The 14,901-nt window shown below is 40.1% G+C and overlaps 1 protein-coding gene across 1 annotated transcript; it reads left to right on the top strand.

The window, feature by feature from the left end:
• On the top strand, positions 1–13,585 carry ivns1abpa (influenza virus NS1A binding protein a). Its single transcript, XM_055048724.1, has 15 exons — positions 1–187; positions 4,237–4,515; positions 4,722–4,855; positions 4,945–5,114; positions 5,203–5,278; positions 5,372–5,545; positions 5,747–5,872; positions 8,478–8,588; positions 9,003–9,144; positions 9,230–9,454; positions 10,167–10,288; positions 10,758–10,884; positions 10,995–11,126; positions 11,456–11,629; positions 12,377–13,585. Exons 3-15 carry the CDS (start codon positions 4,745–4,747, stop codon positions 12,637–12,639), a joined length of 1,953 nt encoding a protein of 650 aa, XP_054904699.1. The 5' UTR covers positions 1–187; positions 4,237–4,515; positions 4,722–4,744; the 3' UTR covers positions 12,640–13,585.
• The last annotated feature ends 1,316 nt before the right edge of the window (positions 13,586–14,901 follow it).

Raw genomic sequence — 14,901 nt, 5'->3', positions numbered from 1 at the left:
CTCTCCTCGCCAGCCATTCCATCCTGGACTTAGTGGACGTGCTTGTTCCGCAGTGACAGAATAGCCATCTGTAAATCACGCTACAAGCCTTGAGTGAAGTCGCGTTGCGTCTCCTCCTTAAACCGAACCAACAAACTCTGAATTCGCATTAAATATGCCTAATATCGCTTTTTGTCAAACGCCTCAGGTAAGATTTTTCTCCTTTTCTCCTTTCTCCTTTGTGAACGAACGTTATTCGTCTGTTAAGTCGTGAGAGGTTGGTACGTTGAGAACCGTTAAACCTTTGTCTTCTTACGGATTGTCAGTTTATAGTCCCTTGTTGAGATGTAACAAAGGAAACTAAATAGCGCCAATGTTAAAGAGGCGCGGAAATGTCGCTCAAACCGCCTCATTCCGCTTTCTGAACAATCCGCTCCAACCCGCCGCTGATAGTTTAATTTAACGGCTCACGCCGTCGTGGCCAACGCGCGGCTCCCCTTCCTGAGCTGTAAGTAAGCAGCAGGTTGTGCCGTTGGAGAGCTAACAGGACCTCCATCCCTTTTGGGTGCAAGTTGCCCCTTTCTTCAGTTGGCTCGTTGGTGAAATGATTAGAATCGTCTACGTTTGGAATGTGTGCCAAAGTCGAGTCAGCCTAATCGGACACTTCAGGGGTCTCCCCGTTCCTGACCCAGATTCCGATGGCGAGCACAGTGAATGACTTTGGCTCGCAGCCATCCATCAGGGCCCTGCTGTTACAGACGGCGTGTCTGTACGTTGCCTCCAACAGAAGAACACGAGACACCGGGCCCTCAGGGGGGGATGGTGCTTTTAGTGCCATGTTGTGTCGATGTTTTTCTTTCTTGTTTTTTTTTGTGCTTCTTAGTCAGGAAAATTGTACACACGGTTCTTTTCATCAGTTCTTAAATTGTATATTTGTAAATCATCGCCTAACGCAGTGGTATTCTGCTATTAATGGTTTTAAAATTTAAACCACGTGGTTATTCCGAATTGATGGATGATAAAAAAACATGTCTATGAACTTAATAATCTCCTAAACTGATTCACAGTAGATTAAATAAATCAATCAAATGATTACAATAAGCGCTGTGTTGAAAGTTGATTGGGTTTTTTTGTATAGGGTGGGGGGCGGGGTGTTTCCGTCACATGTCTGGTTTCATATTTTTTATTATTCCATAAATCTTACAAAATTTCAGTCTGGTACACTCATTTTATTTTTAAAACGCGTAAAGTGCCTTTCCCGTTTACAGTCGTTGTGACATACAGATAGTTTATGTTAAAATTCAACTGGTAAATTTCCACTCCGAGAATGTGGGGGAAATATTCCCCAATACTCCACTTCGCCACCAGGGGGCGTGTCTAACAAGCTTTGATTGTTCAGCGTCGGACCTGCACTTTTGTGCTTGTTTAATCAGATGGAATAATTGGAGAGAGGGAAAATACAATCAGAGCTCCCCTCTGTAACAAACCGGTCATCAGAGCCGCACTCTTTATAGCACTGTTTTGCAGCTTTTTTTCTTCTTCTTTTTCCATCTGCTTGTTCTGTTTTTTTTTTCCCCCTCAATGGATTTTTCCTCTCGTGGCTGTAGTTCTGCTTATGACTCTTTTGTGCACTTGGTGGTTGTGATCAACAATCAGATTACTTACTCAGGCATTATCTTTCAATTAGCAAAGCTTTCAGAGTAAAATGGCTAATACTGTGACTGAAGTGGAAGCTATGTGTTAAAAGAACCATCTAGAGCGTTGGGGATGTTCCAGGGCTTCTTTCAGTAAAACGAAAACAAGACCATGAGTTATTGTGGTGGACCTAGCAAAGTGGAGGAGTTGAACACTTGAGCCTCCACCAGAAATCTTCTGCCAGATGTTACGTAACAACTTGGAAGTAGGTCAACGGTCCATCCATGCACAATCGGACCAAATGAATGCATGCAGTGTGCTGGAATATAAAAGCCTATATGTAGCATTTTCCATGGTTTCTGCCTTTTCCTGAGATAACTAAAGACGAACCAATCATATGTTTTGTAGCTGATTTACGATTAGAGTTTGTAATCTACTGATTCAGATTTTTAGCTCTGCAAGATGAATAAAAATGCAGTTTATTTTATTTTTTTTTTCCGTTTTTGCACAGTTTAAAGTATAAAGTGAACCATATAAGTGAACAAATTAAATGACTTAACATCTTTGGGTGGGTAAAGCTCTGATTTACTCTTAAATTGTTAAACCATTAATTTATTAACCTTTACAGGAGACTTAAGAAGTTTTTCTGTTACTGATCAAATATTTCTTTTTCGTAACTGAGAGATTGGTGTGTTACTACTTAATTAGTTACTTATTACATTTTGGCCATTTGTTTTAAGTTGGAATTTGTTCTTATGCCTTTATAAAATTAGACCTATGCTGGGCGACATGGTCATGAGTTTAGTAGGTCACTGAAAAACTGTCTTGGATTATTCATTTATTTCCTTTGCACCGTTTCTTACACAGATGTTAATTATATACTTGGATTTCAAGACTAGCCTGCGTGTTGGACTTCCTTGTTCTTTTTTTTTCTCTCTTCAGTGAACATATGCCATAAAAACTGTTTATTTTTTTGTAAATTTTTTTATGGTATTCCTATGGGATTTTTATGTTCAAGACATCAGAGGGTCAGTGTGATGGTGGTTATTAAGCAGCTTATTGAGAGCATGCAGCTTCTCCTCTTGGAAGTACACTGTGTGACTCAGCCAGGAAAGGGTTGTAGAGGACGTTTTAAAGGGTAAGGAATAATTCTCAGTGTTTTTGGAAAAATATTTCATGTGTGAGTGCACAAAAAAATCTGTTATAAACACAATGGAGGATTTATATATATATCTATATCTATATAGATATATATATATATATCTATATAGATATACATATCTATATAGATATATATATATAGATATATATCTATAGATCTATATATATATATATATATATAGATATATAGATCTATAGATATATATCTATATATATATACATATAAACAAACTTTAAATCAGTTATTACTATTTATGAGCTCAGTTGTAGCAAAATTCATACCAACAGTAGTTTGTATGAATCATATTCCTGTTGTATAATTAAAGAGTTTCAGAAAAACCTCATGGTTCGTGTGGATTTAATGGCCGACAATGTGGTTGTTCAGGTTTTTCTTGTCCTTTTTTTTTGGTAGATTTTGTCCAATAAAATACAATATGCAAATGGTAGACATGGTCACTCATCGGATTAGAATGGTATTAATTTCTAGAATTAAGGTCTTGTTAGTACAACTGAAATTAGGCCGTCTGGGGGGAAACTTCAGACTTCTTTTAGATGCAACACTGCAGAGCACAAAATTAGATTTGAATTCCTAAAGTGAAGATGAACTCTTTCTGACTGTTTTTTAGTGTTTCGCTTTAGGCGTTTTGAACTTCTTCTGCATTTCTGAACAAATCCAGCTTATCGCCAACTTCTCAGTGGGTGCGGAATATCACATACACACCCCAGCATTTTCCTTATTGGCCAGGGGGGGACTGAAGGGACTCCCATTGGAGAAGGAGCCAGCTCCTCAGGCTTCTCACTGTTTGAGAAGTCTCAATTCAGAGTGACAACAAAGTTTGTGACATGAGTTGAAATAAGACGTTCTTCCTGGACAGGTGGGATGTTGACAGCTGATGTAGCGATTTAAGGTAGGAGTGTGAAACAAATCGACACAGCTGTACAGGATTTAAAAAAAAAAATGAAGTTTTCTAGCTGAATTTGGTAAACTTTATTAAAATATGTGCTGTAGATAACTTAAAACTTTCCATTGTTTGAATCTAATGGAAAGTGAAGAATCCTCATCTATGCATCAAAGCAATTAAAATAAATAAATAAAATTACAAAAATGCACCAAAGAACATGGTGTTTGCTGATGTGCTTGACAGCAATGGTTAGGAGTTTCTAGTTTTGATCCATTTTCATGAATGGGAAGAATCTCTGACCTTGGTGCATCTTTTTGTGTCAACATGGAGGCGTTAACGCTCTTGTGTGTTTGGGAAAATATGTTTTTGGAAGGAGAACTTAGAGTGAATCTTGACAGGGATGAAACACATTTTAACTACCATCTCAGGTTGCTTTTTTAACTGCATGGAAGTGACTCATGCTTTTATTGCTCTGGTGCCAAGAACAGGCAACTTTATCGGAAAAAAATGACTAACCTTTCCTTCTTTCCTTTTTTTTTTGGTTATTTCTCCCTTTTAGGTTATAATGTATGACCAACAGAGAATAAGTACAACTCTATAGCCAACGGGATCTCAAGGACTTGATTACAGTCGCTTCAAGCCTGATAGTTTGTCCGTGCGACTGCTCCCCTTCTCCCTGTTACGCAGCTCGTAGTCGGCTGGCATCTCTTCTGACGACTCCCCGTCCCTCTCCTCGGGTGAAGAAGACTTGGTTCTGCTGAAATCTTGGTCTGCTTCGCCTGTTTCTGTTCTATGCTCAGCTGTGGCGTTTTCCTGGATTTGGATTATTGTCTATTAGGTAAGCCCATGACTAATGCGTAGAATAGATAATACACAATGCGCCTTACAAGCACCTTATTCTAATCCTCCTTTGTAATACAGTAGTTGACGTTATTCATTGAAGAATGGAGATCGACAGCTTAGAAGCATGTTGCACCTTGTGCAGAAAGCATGCCTTCTAGCTGCTGTTATATGATAAATTTCTTGCATCATTTTCGTTCTCAGGAATATAATCAAAATTCACCAAGATGACTCCAAACGGTTATTTGATCTTTGATGACGAGACTTTCCTGGATTCCACCGTGGCCAAAATGAATGCTCTGAGGAAGAGTGGTCAGTTCTGCGATGTTAGACTGCAGGTACAAAATTTCTTTATTTTACCTTTAAAAACAGAGCATTAAAACATTTTTTTTAGTGTACTCTGACACCTTCTGTTGAATTTTTTCAGGTGTGTGGTCATGAGCTGATGGCTCACCGCGCTGTTCTGGCGTGCTGCAGTCCGTACTTGTTTGAGATCTTTAATAGCGATATTGAGACTCATGGAGTCTCTCATATCACTTTTGAGGACTTGAACCCTGAAGCTGTGGAGGTTTTGCTTAACTACGCCTACACTGCCCAGTTAGTAGCTGTTTTTGCTCCTTAGTTTACCTGATGCACACAGAGCCCTTTGCTTTGTGAAACTCACATCCTTTATGTATTGCTGCAGATTAAAGGCGGAGAGAGATCTGGTTAAGGATGTGTACTCTGCAGCCAAACGGTTCAAGATGGAGCGAGTCAAACAGGTATGCATTTTCTTAAAACATAACCAATTATTTGAAGTATCTTACACATTGATTATTATTATTTTCACAATCTTAAAACCTGTTGTTCCTTAGATCTGTGGTGATTACCTGCTGTCTAAAGTGGATTCCCAGAATGCCATCTCTTTCCGAAACTTTGCCAACACCATGAGCGACGGCAGACTTTTGGCCAAGGTGGATGCCTACATTCAGGACCATCTGCTGGACATATCTGCACAGGAGGACTTCCTCAAACTTCCCAGATTAAAGGTAATGGTTTAAACTAACTAAACACATAAAAACATTGAGTGTTTTAGAATATTAGTTGGCAAATGCTAGAAGAAAATAGATTTTTTAATATTTGTGTTTTTCTCCATTGATAAATTTAAAGGCCACAGTTGAAGTGACTGAGATGCAACCTGTTAGCCTGCTGTTACCTTTGCATTAAATTTAGTTTTTCATATTTTATAGTTAGAAGTGATGCTTGAAGACAACCTGACCCTGCCCAGCAATGGCAAACTCTACTCGAAGGTGCTAAACTGGGTGCAGCGTAGCCTGTGGGAGAATGGAGACCAACTGGAGCGACTGATGGAAGAGGTCAGTATCAGACTACACCGCCTCAACTCTCTGACCAGTTCTTTTGGTCTTACTTTGCCCTCTCCTTTCCTCCTCCTGTTGACTTCAAGAAGTCATTAAGGAGATTGAAGTAGAACTGGCATGCCGATGTCATGCTCCTTTGTCAGGACTGTTCTTTTGTTTTCCTCTGATTTGAGGTTTTTGGAGTATGAAACTATTCCTGATCCATACGTCAAATTAGAGGTGAGCCAATAAGAGCTGCTGCTTGCTCTTGCTTGTCCTTTGGGTTTTTTTTTTTTTTTTTTTTTTTGTGAGTATGTGGTTGGTTTACACACAACCCAATGTTAATATTGCAGGGCTCGTCTCATCTGAAACAAACTCAAAAGGTTCCCAAAGGTCTGGCCCTTGGTTCTGCTTTTTCACTGCTGGTTTTGTTCTGTTTTTATTTTTTTATTTTTTTGACTATCTGAACAGGTTCTCGGTTGTTGCTCCAGCACTAACAGGCACTCCTCCCCATTGATTTTTCCCTGTAGGTTTATTATCATCAGCAGGAGACCAGACTGAGGAGCCAGGACTGAGCCACCAGGGTAAATGAGTCAAAGAAAACAGGGAGGAGAGGAGCACCCCTGCTGCCTCTCAGCATCCCCTCTTTGCAGCCAAGCAATACTGTGGCCCCATCTGTCTCCTCCATGCATACAGATTGCATCCCATTCCTCAATTTACCAAATCATGTTACTCACAAGCATTAAGCAATCACTACATTAACCATTTACTCTACATTGTATCTGTTGTGTATATATATTGAAATGGATCACCATCAGCTTCTTTGGCTGGTTCCTATTTTTGTAAATCTCTGACTTGCAGATACCATATTGAACAGCAAAAAAAGATAATTTTTTCCCCCCAGATTTTCTACTTAAATTGAACATTTTTCTACACTGGCATTTTAAAATGCTCATACATTTTCAAAGTTATACTGGAGATTCTCCTTTTAAAGCTAATTATATTTTTAGATTTTCTTTTTTTGCATCTAATCGTGTACATTTTCCACAAGCCCTTGCAGTTAGAGATGCTTTGAGAAATGAGTGATGGGGATCATTTCTGTGCTTGAACAACCTTTTTTCAAACACTATGACCCAATAATGCTTTGATGTTATGTATTCACAAACACTCTTTAGGGGTGCAGTTATTGCTATATGAAAGCTCAACTATACATTCAGGCTTCTGGTTAATCTATTTATACCAGTTTTGATAAATTCTAATGCGATTTTTAAAATCTTGCTTAACTGCAGAGCTGTGTAATATAGACTGCCCTCTCTCTCACACACACACACGGCGTGTGACATTGCCTCACCTATGTAAATATTTAATAATCAATCATGAGAGAATAACACCTTTCCTTGAGGTGCTTTTCTCGCCTAATCTAGAAGATCCTACTTTTATTTAAAGTTTGTCCAGGAGCTCACTATCTTTGGGCAACTTTGGAGACATCATTGGTTAATTTTTATTTTATTATAGTTCTTTCTGTGATATTGGAATTCACTGAAATTGGTTTCTGCAGGTCAGCGCTTTACATGATTGGAAATTGGCAGACATAAGAGTGACTTATCTCTGCTTTAGACAAACTTGTCTGGATGATGCATCATTAATTTAATTGTGTATTTAAATTGGATCTAGTAAAGGAGAGACTCAATTTGTTTATTGTGGAAAATTTGACTTTTTTGAATCAGATCTCCGTTTTCTACAAATCCTGTAACACTTCTACTTGATTTGGCTTTAATTCCAAAAACTTGTCAATTAAAAACATGTTTACTCACCAGCAGTTGACTGGAACTGAAACTTTTTAGCAGTTTAATTTGACCCATTAGCTAGGGTGCATTCACTGACTGACTACAATTAGAATTTTGGATAGCAAATCTGACTCACTAGTCAAGCTGAAATTCATCTGATTCTGGTCAATGGTGCAATTCTTCTACCGCTCAAACTTCCCTCTTGACTGAAAACTTATAATTTTACATGCCTATCTTGATGAGGCAAACTGTCAAATGAAAACTTTATTTTTTTCTGTTCTGAAATTAATTTTTTTATTTTTTTATTTTTGTGTAACTGCAGCATCGTTGCTTGCTGCAGTCTTTTTTTTTTCTTTGTAGCTTGTTTTGTTGGCTGGAGCTGCAGCGTCTAAATGTGATGCTGTTCTCTGGATTTGGCTGCCCACTCAATGACCAACTTCGTCAGCTCAACGACCGCTTTTAGAAGCAGCCGCGACGCCATGACGGACACACACCCGCGCCGCCTATTTGAAGATTTTTCCAGATGCAGTCTTTTCGGTTCACCTCAAGTTCCCTTTTGCAGTGCAGTCAACATTAGCTAGCTCCACCCACTGACAGCTCTTCAGCAGCTCCCCCTCTTGATCTCGCACAATTAACCCGGCCTGTGCATCAGCAGAAGCCTGTGTGTCTTTTTAAAGGAGGTTTTCCATTCAACGAAGATCCAGATGTTCGTCCCTCCCCTCCCTTCCTGTTCGCAGCTCTGCCGACTTCCTTCTTTCCTCTTCCCCTCCTTGTTGTTGGGGTTCTGAGTCTGTTGCCATGAAGACATGGGTGTATTGTTCCTGTTTGTCTTGCAGGTGCAAACCCTCTACTACTCACCTGACCATAAGCTGGTGGATGGAGGGCTGGTGATTGATGGGCACAGTGAGGTGTTTGGTGGCGAGGACGACCACCTTCAGTTTGTTCAGGTATTCAACTGCTTGGCGATGGCTTCACTGTAATTAGGAAGCCTCTGATGCATAACTTGGCAGTGCAGCACTTAGTTTAGCAACTTGTGTTTGACCTTAGTTATTGTACGTCTCCTCCCATTCTTGGCGTAGATCTGGTGTGTTTAACAAACACACAAAAAAACTGCTAAATATGTCCTGTGTTGTCAGCTGAAAGCGTCTTTTGATATTTATTTATTTTTATTCTCATGGCAGTAAACTTAGCAGACACTTGATTAAAAAATTTGGCAACATGTCAGTGCTTGGCTTGTTAAAATAACCATGGATTGGCCAGCCAGATCAAAGAGTTGGTTTGGGATGCTGTTAGCTTTTGGCTTTGGCCACTGGCAGGTCTGGTGCAAGCTCGGCTTCTGTAGCTGCGTTGTGCTCTTGCAGAAGAAACCAATGCGTGAGAGTGCCCAGAGACAGCAGAGCTGCAGCTCTTCAGGAAGCCTCTCGCCCTCCAACCAAGCAGCGAATGTCCAAAAACCAACCACCAGGAGAGACTGGAAGTACATCGCCTCAGAGAAGACGACAAGTAAGTGTTTGTTGATTGACGTGCGTTAGTTTGTTGCCTTAAGTGGAATATAAATTAACTTTTGTTTTTCTTTCCGTCTTCCTAGACAGCAACTATCTTTGTCTGGCTGTGCTGGACGGAGTGCTGAGTGTGATCTTCCTGCACGGTCGCAACAGTCCCCAGACGTCTCCGACGGCAACACCCTGCCTGATGAAGAGTCTCAGTTTTGAGGCCCAGCCAGAGGAACTGGAAGAGCACCCGCTCTCTCCCATGCATTATGCTCGCTCCGGCCTGGGTACCGCAGCCCTGAACGGGAGACTTATCGCAGCAGGTAAGCTTTAAATTTATCCAATTAGATTGCCTCCTAATAGTATTCACACCTCGCAGGGTGTCTGGATTGCAACAATAGCTTAAGTCTTAAATTCAAATATCTAAAATTAAGCACTTAAGATGCCTTAAATACATTGAAAAAATAGGTAGACCTGAAATATGTGTCACATGTCAGTTTGAGTCATGCGCAGACATCTTTATTGCACTGTGTGACTCAAGGTGGTTGCACCTAGCCGCTAATACTCCTGCTAGCTAGCTTTTTTTTTTTTTACGCCCATCATGGATAAGTGCAAAACAACATTTTCCCAAGTATTTTGGTTCCAGTTTGTAGTACAAATATATTATTATACTTGGAATAAGGCAAAACTAACTTACAAGCTACTTTTCAGTAAGACATGGCAGCTTGTTTTCAGTTAGTAATTCCTTACTATAAATTATAAAAATGAAATTTTTCCCATGTTATAAGTAAATTAATCAGTGGAACTAGTACTTTTTCATTATTCTATGGAATTATTGACAACCTCCAACTTCCTGCTGAAAAGTTACTTATAAGTTGGTTTTTGTCTTATTTCAGGTGTACTAAGATATTCACACTAGAAAATAGACCAAATATACTTGGCAAGCTTTAGTGATTTTTGCAGTATATCAGGTGTGTGTGAGAGACAAAATGTTTCTCCAGATATTGAGTGTGGTGGTCCTTTGTGGTCCTGCAGGGGGCTACAACAGAGAAGAGTGTCTGAGGACTGTGGAGTGCTACAACCCCAGCGAGGACTGCTGGACCTTCATGGCGCCCATGCGGACTCCCAGGGCTCGGTTCCAGATGGCTGTGCTGATGGTTGGTCTAATCCAGGGGTGTTAAACTCCAGTCCTCAAGGGCTGGTGTCCTGCAACTTTTAGATGTCCCTCTGCTGCACCACACCCGAATAGAATAATTAGGTCATTAGCCAGGCTCTGGAGAACTGATCTACACAAGGAGGTGATTAAGTCATTTCATTCCTGGGTTTTGTACCTGTGTACAAAACTGCAGGACAGCAGCCCTTGAGGACTGGAGTTTGACACCTGCGGTCTAACCGCTCGCTCTTATCTCAGACATGTTTAGTCTATGATAAAGTGGCATTTTGAATATTGACCGAGTGCACTTGCACCTATTAGGCTCGTTCCACTTGTCTTAGGTAAACAGTGAAGTGTTTTATCAACTCCTTGTTCAAATACCTGGGTTTCTTAAATTTTCTGCTGCATTTTATTGGTGCCTGCAGTTCAGAATGTGTTAATTTCTTGTTTTGTGTCCTGGCCGCCTCCCTCAGGGTCAGCTGTATGTGATCGGGGGTTCAAATGGACATTCTGATGAGCTGAGCAGTGGGGAGATGTACGATCCACACACTGATGAGTGGGTTCAAGTGCCAGAGCTGAGGACAAACCGCTGCAATGCAGGTCAGTCCGCTGCACCGGGGATCATTATCTTTTCAAAAGAACAACACCTAATTAACATTTTAAACTCAACTTACTGGCTGGTCTGACTCTCTGCTGTGTGCTCTCCAAAGGAGTCTGCTCCTTGAACAACAAGCTTTATGTTGTCGGAGGATCGGACCCCTGCGGGCAGAAGGGCCTGAAGAACTGTGACGTTTTTGACCCTGTGGCGAAAACCTGGTCTAACTGTGCCTCCCTTAACATCAGTATGTATCTTTTCAGTTCCACAGTCGTACATCTGTTAAATAGAGTGCACCAAGTTTAGCACCATGGATGCTGAAAGCCCACCCATTAGGCCAAATGAAGAATTTGCATATCTGACACTTGAAATGTAGCATTCTACCATAACTAATGCAATTTGCATGCCTTGAATATATCATGCTGAGATAAATGTAACCGGTATCGGCATATTTGATTTTGAAAAAAGCTGTACTGAAGCTGCATAGTTTAAAATTTCATGGGATAAGGCTGGCATCTAAAAAAAGCAGGTTCTCCTCTGAACCTGCATCGATAACAGCAGCAATTTTGTTTCCAGGGAGGCACCAGGCCGCAGTGTGCGAGTTGGATGGCTTCATGTACGTGATCGGAGGAGCAGAGTCGTGGAACTGCCTGAACACCGTAGAGCGCTACAACCCTGACAACAACACATGGACTCTGGTGGCCCCCATGAACGTGGCCCGCAGGGGAGCCGCTGTCGCCGTACACGCAGGTGAGCCCGACCACAAACCACAGAGTCTTAATGGGATTTTATTTTATAGACAACACGGTAAAATGAAGCGAATTGGAAGTTAAAAGATGTCTGGAGGTGTGGAGTGCATTTGTGTTTCTTTCCTCTGAGAATCTTTGTGTAGCGGGAAACAAAATGGTGGTGGCAGAACATTTGGTCAGAATTGATTTAAAGGCTCAAGAAGCAGGACGATGACCCTGGACTTAGTGATTTCAAATGGTTTAGATCCAAGCAAATTCACTGGTTAGAATGGCCTAGTCAAAGTCCAACTCTCAGTCCAATTTAGAATTTTATTGGACATTGAATAAAAAAAATAAACTTAAGTAAGAGATGGTATGTCATGCAGACCAGGATTTTGTATTTTTCTCTTAAATGTCCTTTTAGGGGCTCCATATTTCCCCATCCATCCAGTTTATATTAACAAAAAAATCTTCTTAGCACGATCCCACCATGTTAGAGAAATGACACTAGTCATTTTCAGGTAAAATACAAATGTGCACCTCACTTTTCAGATTTTTATTTGTAAAAATATTAAAATCATACATGGATTTTCCTTCCCCTTCAGTTACGCTTTGTTCTGTTTGTCATATAAAGTCTCAATGCCATACTTAGAAATGTTGCTGATTTTATTTTCCTTCAGGTTTCTATTCTCGTGTCTGTTCATTTTGAAGAAACTTACTAAACCGCAGAGCTCTGATCGTTTATTTGCTGATGTTTGCCTCTACGCAGGCAAGCTGTTTGTCATGGGCGGCTTTGACGGCTCCCACGCACTCCGCTGCGTCGAGGTGTACGATCCTGCCCGCAACGACTGGCGGATGCTTGGCAGCATGATCTCCTCCCGCAGCAACGCCGGCGTGGCCATGCTGGGCGAAACCATCTACGTTGTGGGCGGCTTTGACGGAAACGAGTTCCTCAGTACGGTGGAGGTATACAACCCCGAAACGGATGAGTGGAACGACTGCACCAAAACCCCATCTCCCCTCTCTGAGTGAAGGGAGAGGAGGCGGGGAGGGAAAACGGGGGAAACAGGGTTCTGGAGTTTCACAGTGCTTCACTCATTCTCAAACTAACAGGCTTAGTGACGTAATCGTGTTTCGTGATGTTTTCGTGTATGAACGGGTATATGTGGGTGGGGATGTTGAGGTGAGGAGTCTTCAGTGAAGACTGGCTTAATCTTAGCAGGTTGGGGAGGGGGGAGGGAATATTGCTGCTCAAAGCAATGTTAACGCCTTTTTTTTTTGTTTTTGCATATTGCATAGATTTTGGTTTTATCTTGTATATATTTTGTTTCTTCCTCTGATTTTTTTTTTTTGTCATATGCCAACATTTACTACACTTAGTGCATTTCATTTCATTTAAGTTCTAGAAGCTAGTCGCATGGAGAGTTTTTAGATGAGTTTTTACTATTTGACCACCAAGAAAGATGCCAGTTTGAAGTGGTAATAATTTCAGTTCAGAAAATGTATAAAGTTTATTTAAGAACATTTCTGTTGTGTTTTTTTCCAAAATATTTAAAGGTCAGTGGTTTGAAGCCTTACTCAGTGTGAGTTGCTAAACACCCGTCAAAGCTTTCTGTCATTTTAAATAAATCGGATTGTTTTTTGACTCTCAAAATGATGGCCTTTTTTATATTTTTATACACTGCTAATTTACCAGTAACATAGATGTAGTAGCAGAGAGCTTACATGAATCTAACCAGTGCCAGATTTAGTTGACTTTTTTTGTGCACACGCCAGAAACGCACAACCATGCTTCTGCTAACAAGTTTTTTTTTTTTTATGTGATTTTTAACTAGTTGATGTATGTAGAGCTGCAATTTACTGAGAATCCTTTTGTGTTTTAAAGTGTCAGGCATTGGCAGATTTTTTTGGAAGGAATGTTGGTGCAAGAAATTTCACATTTGTAACATTTCTAAATTAATAAATTGTATAAATCTAATTTGTCTTCAGTTCTCTTTGTTCTTTTGGTAAATAACTTTTTTTTTTTAAAACAAAAGCTTAGTTGCATCTCTGGTAAAAATTCTCCTGAGATCTCAACAGAGTTTATCCAATCAAACATATTGATTGGAAGAATGCAAAGTATTGTCTAGTATTTTGTGAAATGAATTATGACTATTTTGCAGATTTGAATTCTGCAATTTGAATTCTGAACAGAAATCTTGCATGTGGAGTTCCTCAAGGCTGTATTCCCGGGCCACTTTTATTCAGTCATTTACACTATCAACATAGCTCAGACCTTGGAGCAATACGCTCTTAAAATGCGGTGGTTGGATTATTATAATGCTGTTCTAAAAACAACGGTATAAAATGCTGCTGCCATAGTCCTGACCAACTCCAGGCAGTTGCATCATATTAATGTCTCTCAGCTCTGATACAAACCAAGCAGAAAATGTTGCCTCTTATAAATAACTGGAAAATTTTATATTCACTAGAAATTCATAGTTAATAGATTTTGAAGTGTATGCAAAGGTATTGAAGCTTGACATAAAATCTGTAGAAAATCACTTTTCTAAAGTATAAGACAATTTTTTATTCTTTGGAAATTGAACTTTGAATCTTTAATAAATGATCAATAGCTGATTTTGTGACTCCAGTTTTAGCTCTCACTCCATCTTACAGTCCTCCAATTACTGTGTCATGGCCTCTGCCGTTTAACCTTTAGCTATTTATATTTTCCTCATGGACTACTGTAGTAAGCCAGGTTTTTTTCAGTCCCACTAAGAGTCTTACAAAGGAGATTAGACTCAACAATCCAAAGGAGGAAAAAAAAAAGCAGGAAGGCACGACCAGAGTGACGATGGGTTGTGAAACGGGCCGGATGAGTAGGCTGCTTTTTTATGACCCCAGACATCTGAGGCTGCCTGCCAGAACCGGTTAAATCCCTCCCTCTGTGCTCATTCACAAATCGGTGTCAGATAATCTGCTGATCCACCTGACGGCTGCAAACGTGCCATGTGCAGAAGGTACCGACTGAATCCCGAATCTGGTCACTGTTACTGTCTGACCATTAAAACACATTTATTTGAAGTACTTTAATTCAATTAGAATATCAAGACAGTTTTTGCATAGGTTTTATTAAACATTTGATTTATGCACTGAAAGCAGAGTAAGTTATCGAGGAAATAATGTTAAAATTCTGTAGAATATTAACATTACCATTTAAAACTCCTCTAGTGGACATGTTGTGGGTCTGCAATTGCTTCATTATAATCCTGATGACATAAACGGCCAGTAATAAAAGTTAATGGAGTTGTT

This window comes from Poeciliopsis prolifica, unplaced genomic scaffold (assembly GCF_027474105.1).
Source record: "Poeciliopsis prolifica strain line A6 unplaced genomic scaffold, Auburn_PproV2 SCAFFOLD002, whole genome shotgun sequence".
NCBI lineage: Eukaryota > Metazoa > Chordata > Actinopteri > Cyprinodontiformes > Poeciliidae > Poeciliopsis > Poeciliopsis prolifica.
The sequence above is the reverse complement of the archived record's forward strand: the minus strand, read 5'-3'. Positions and strand labels throughout refer to the sequence as shown.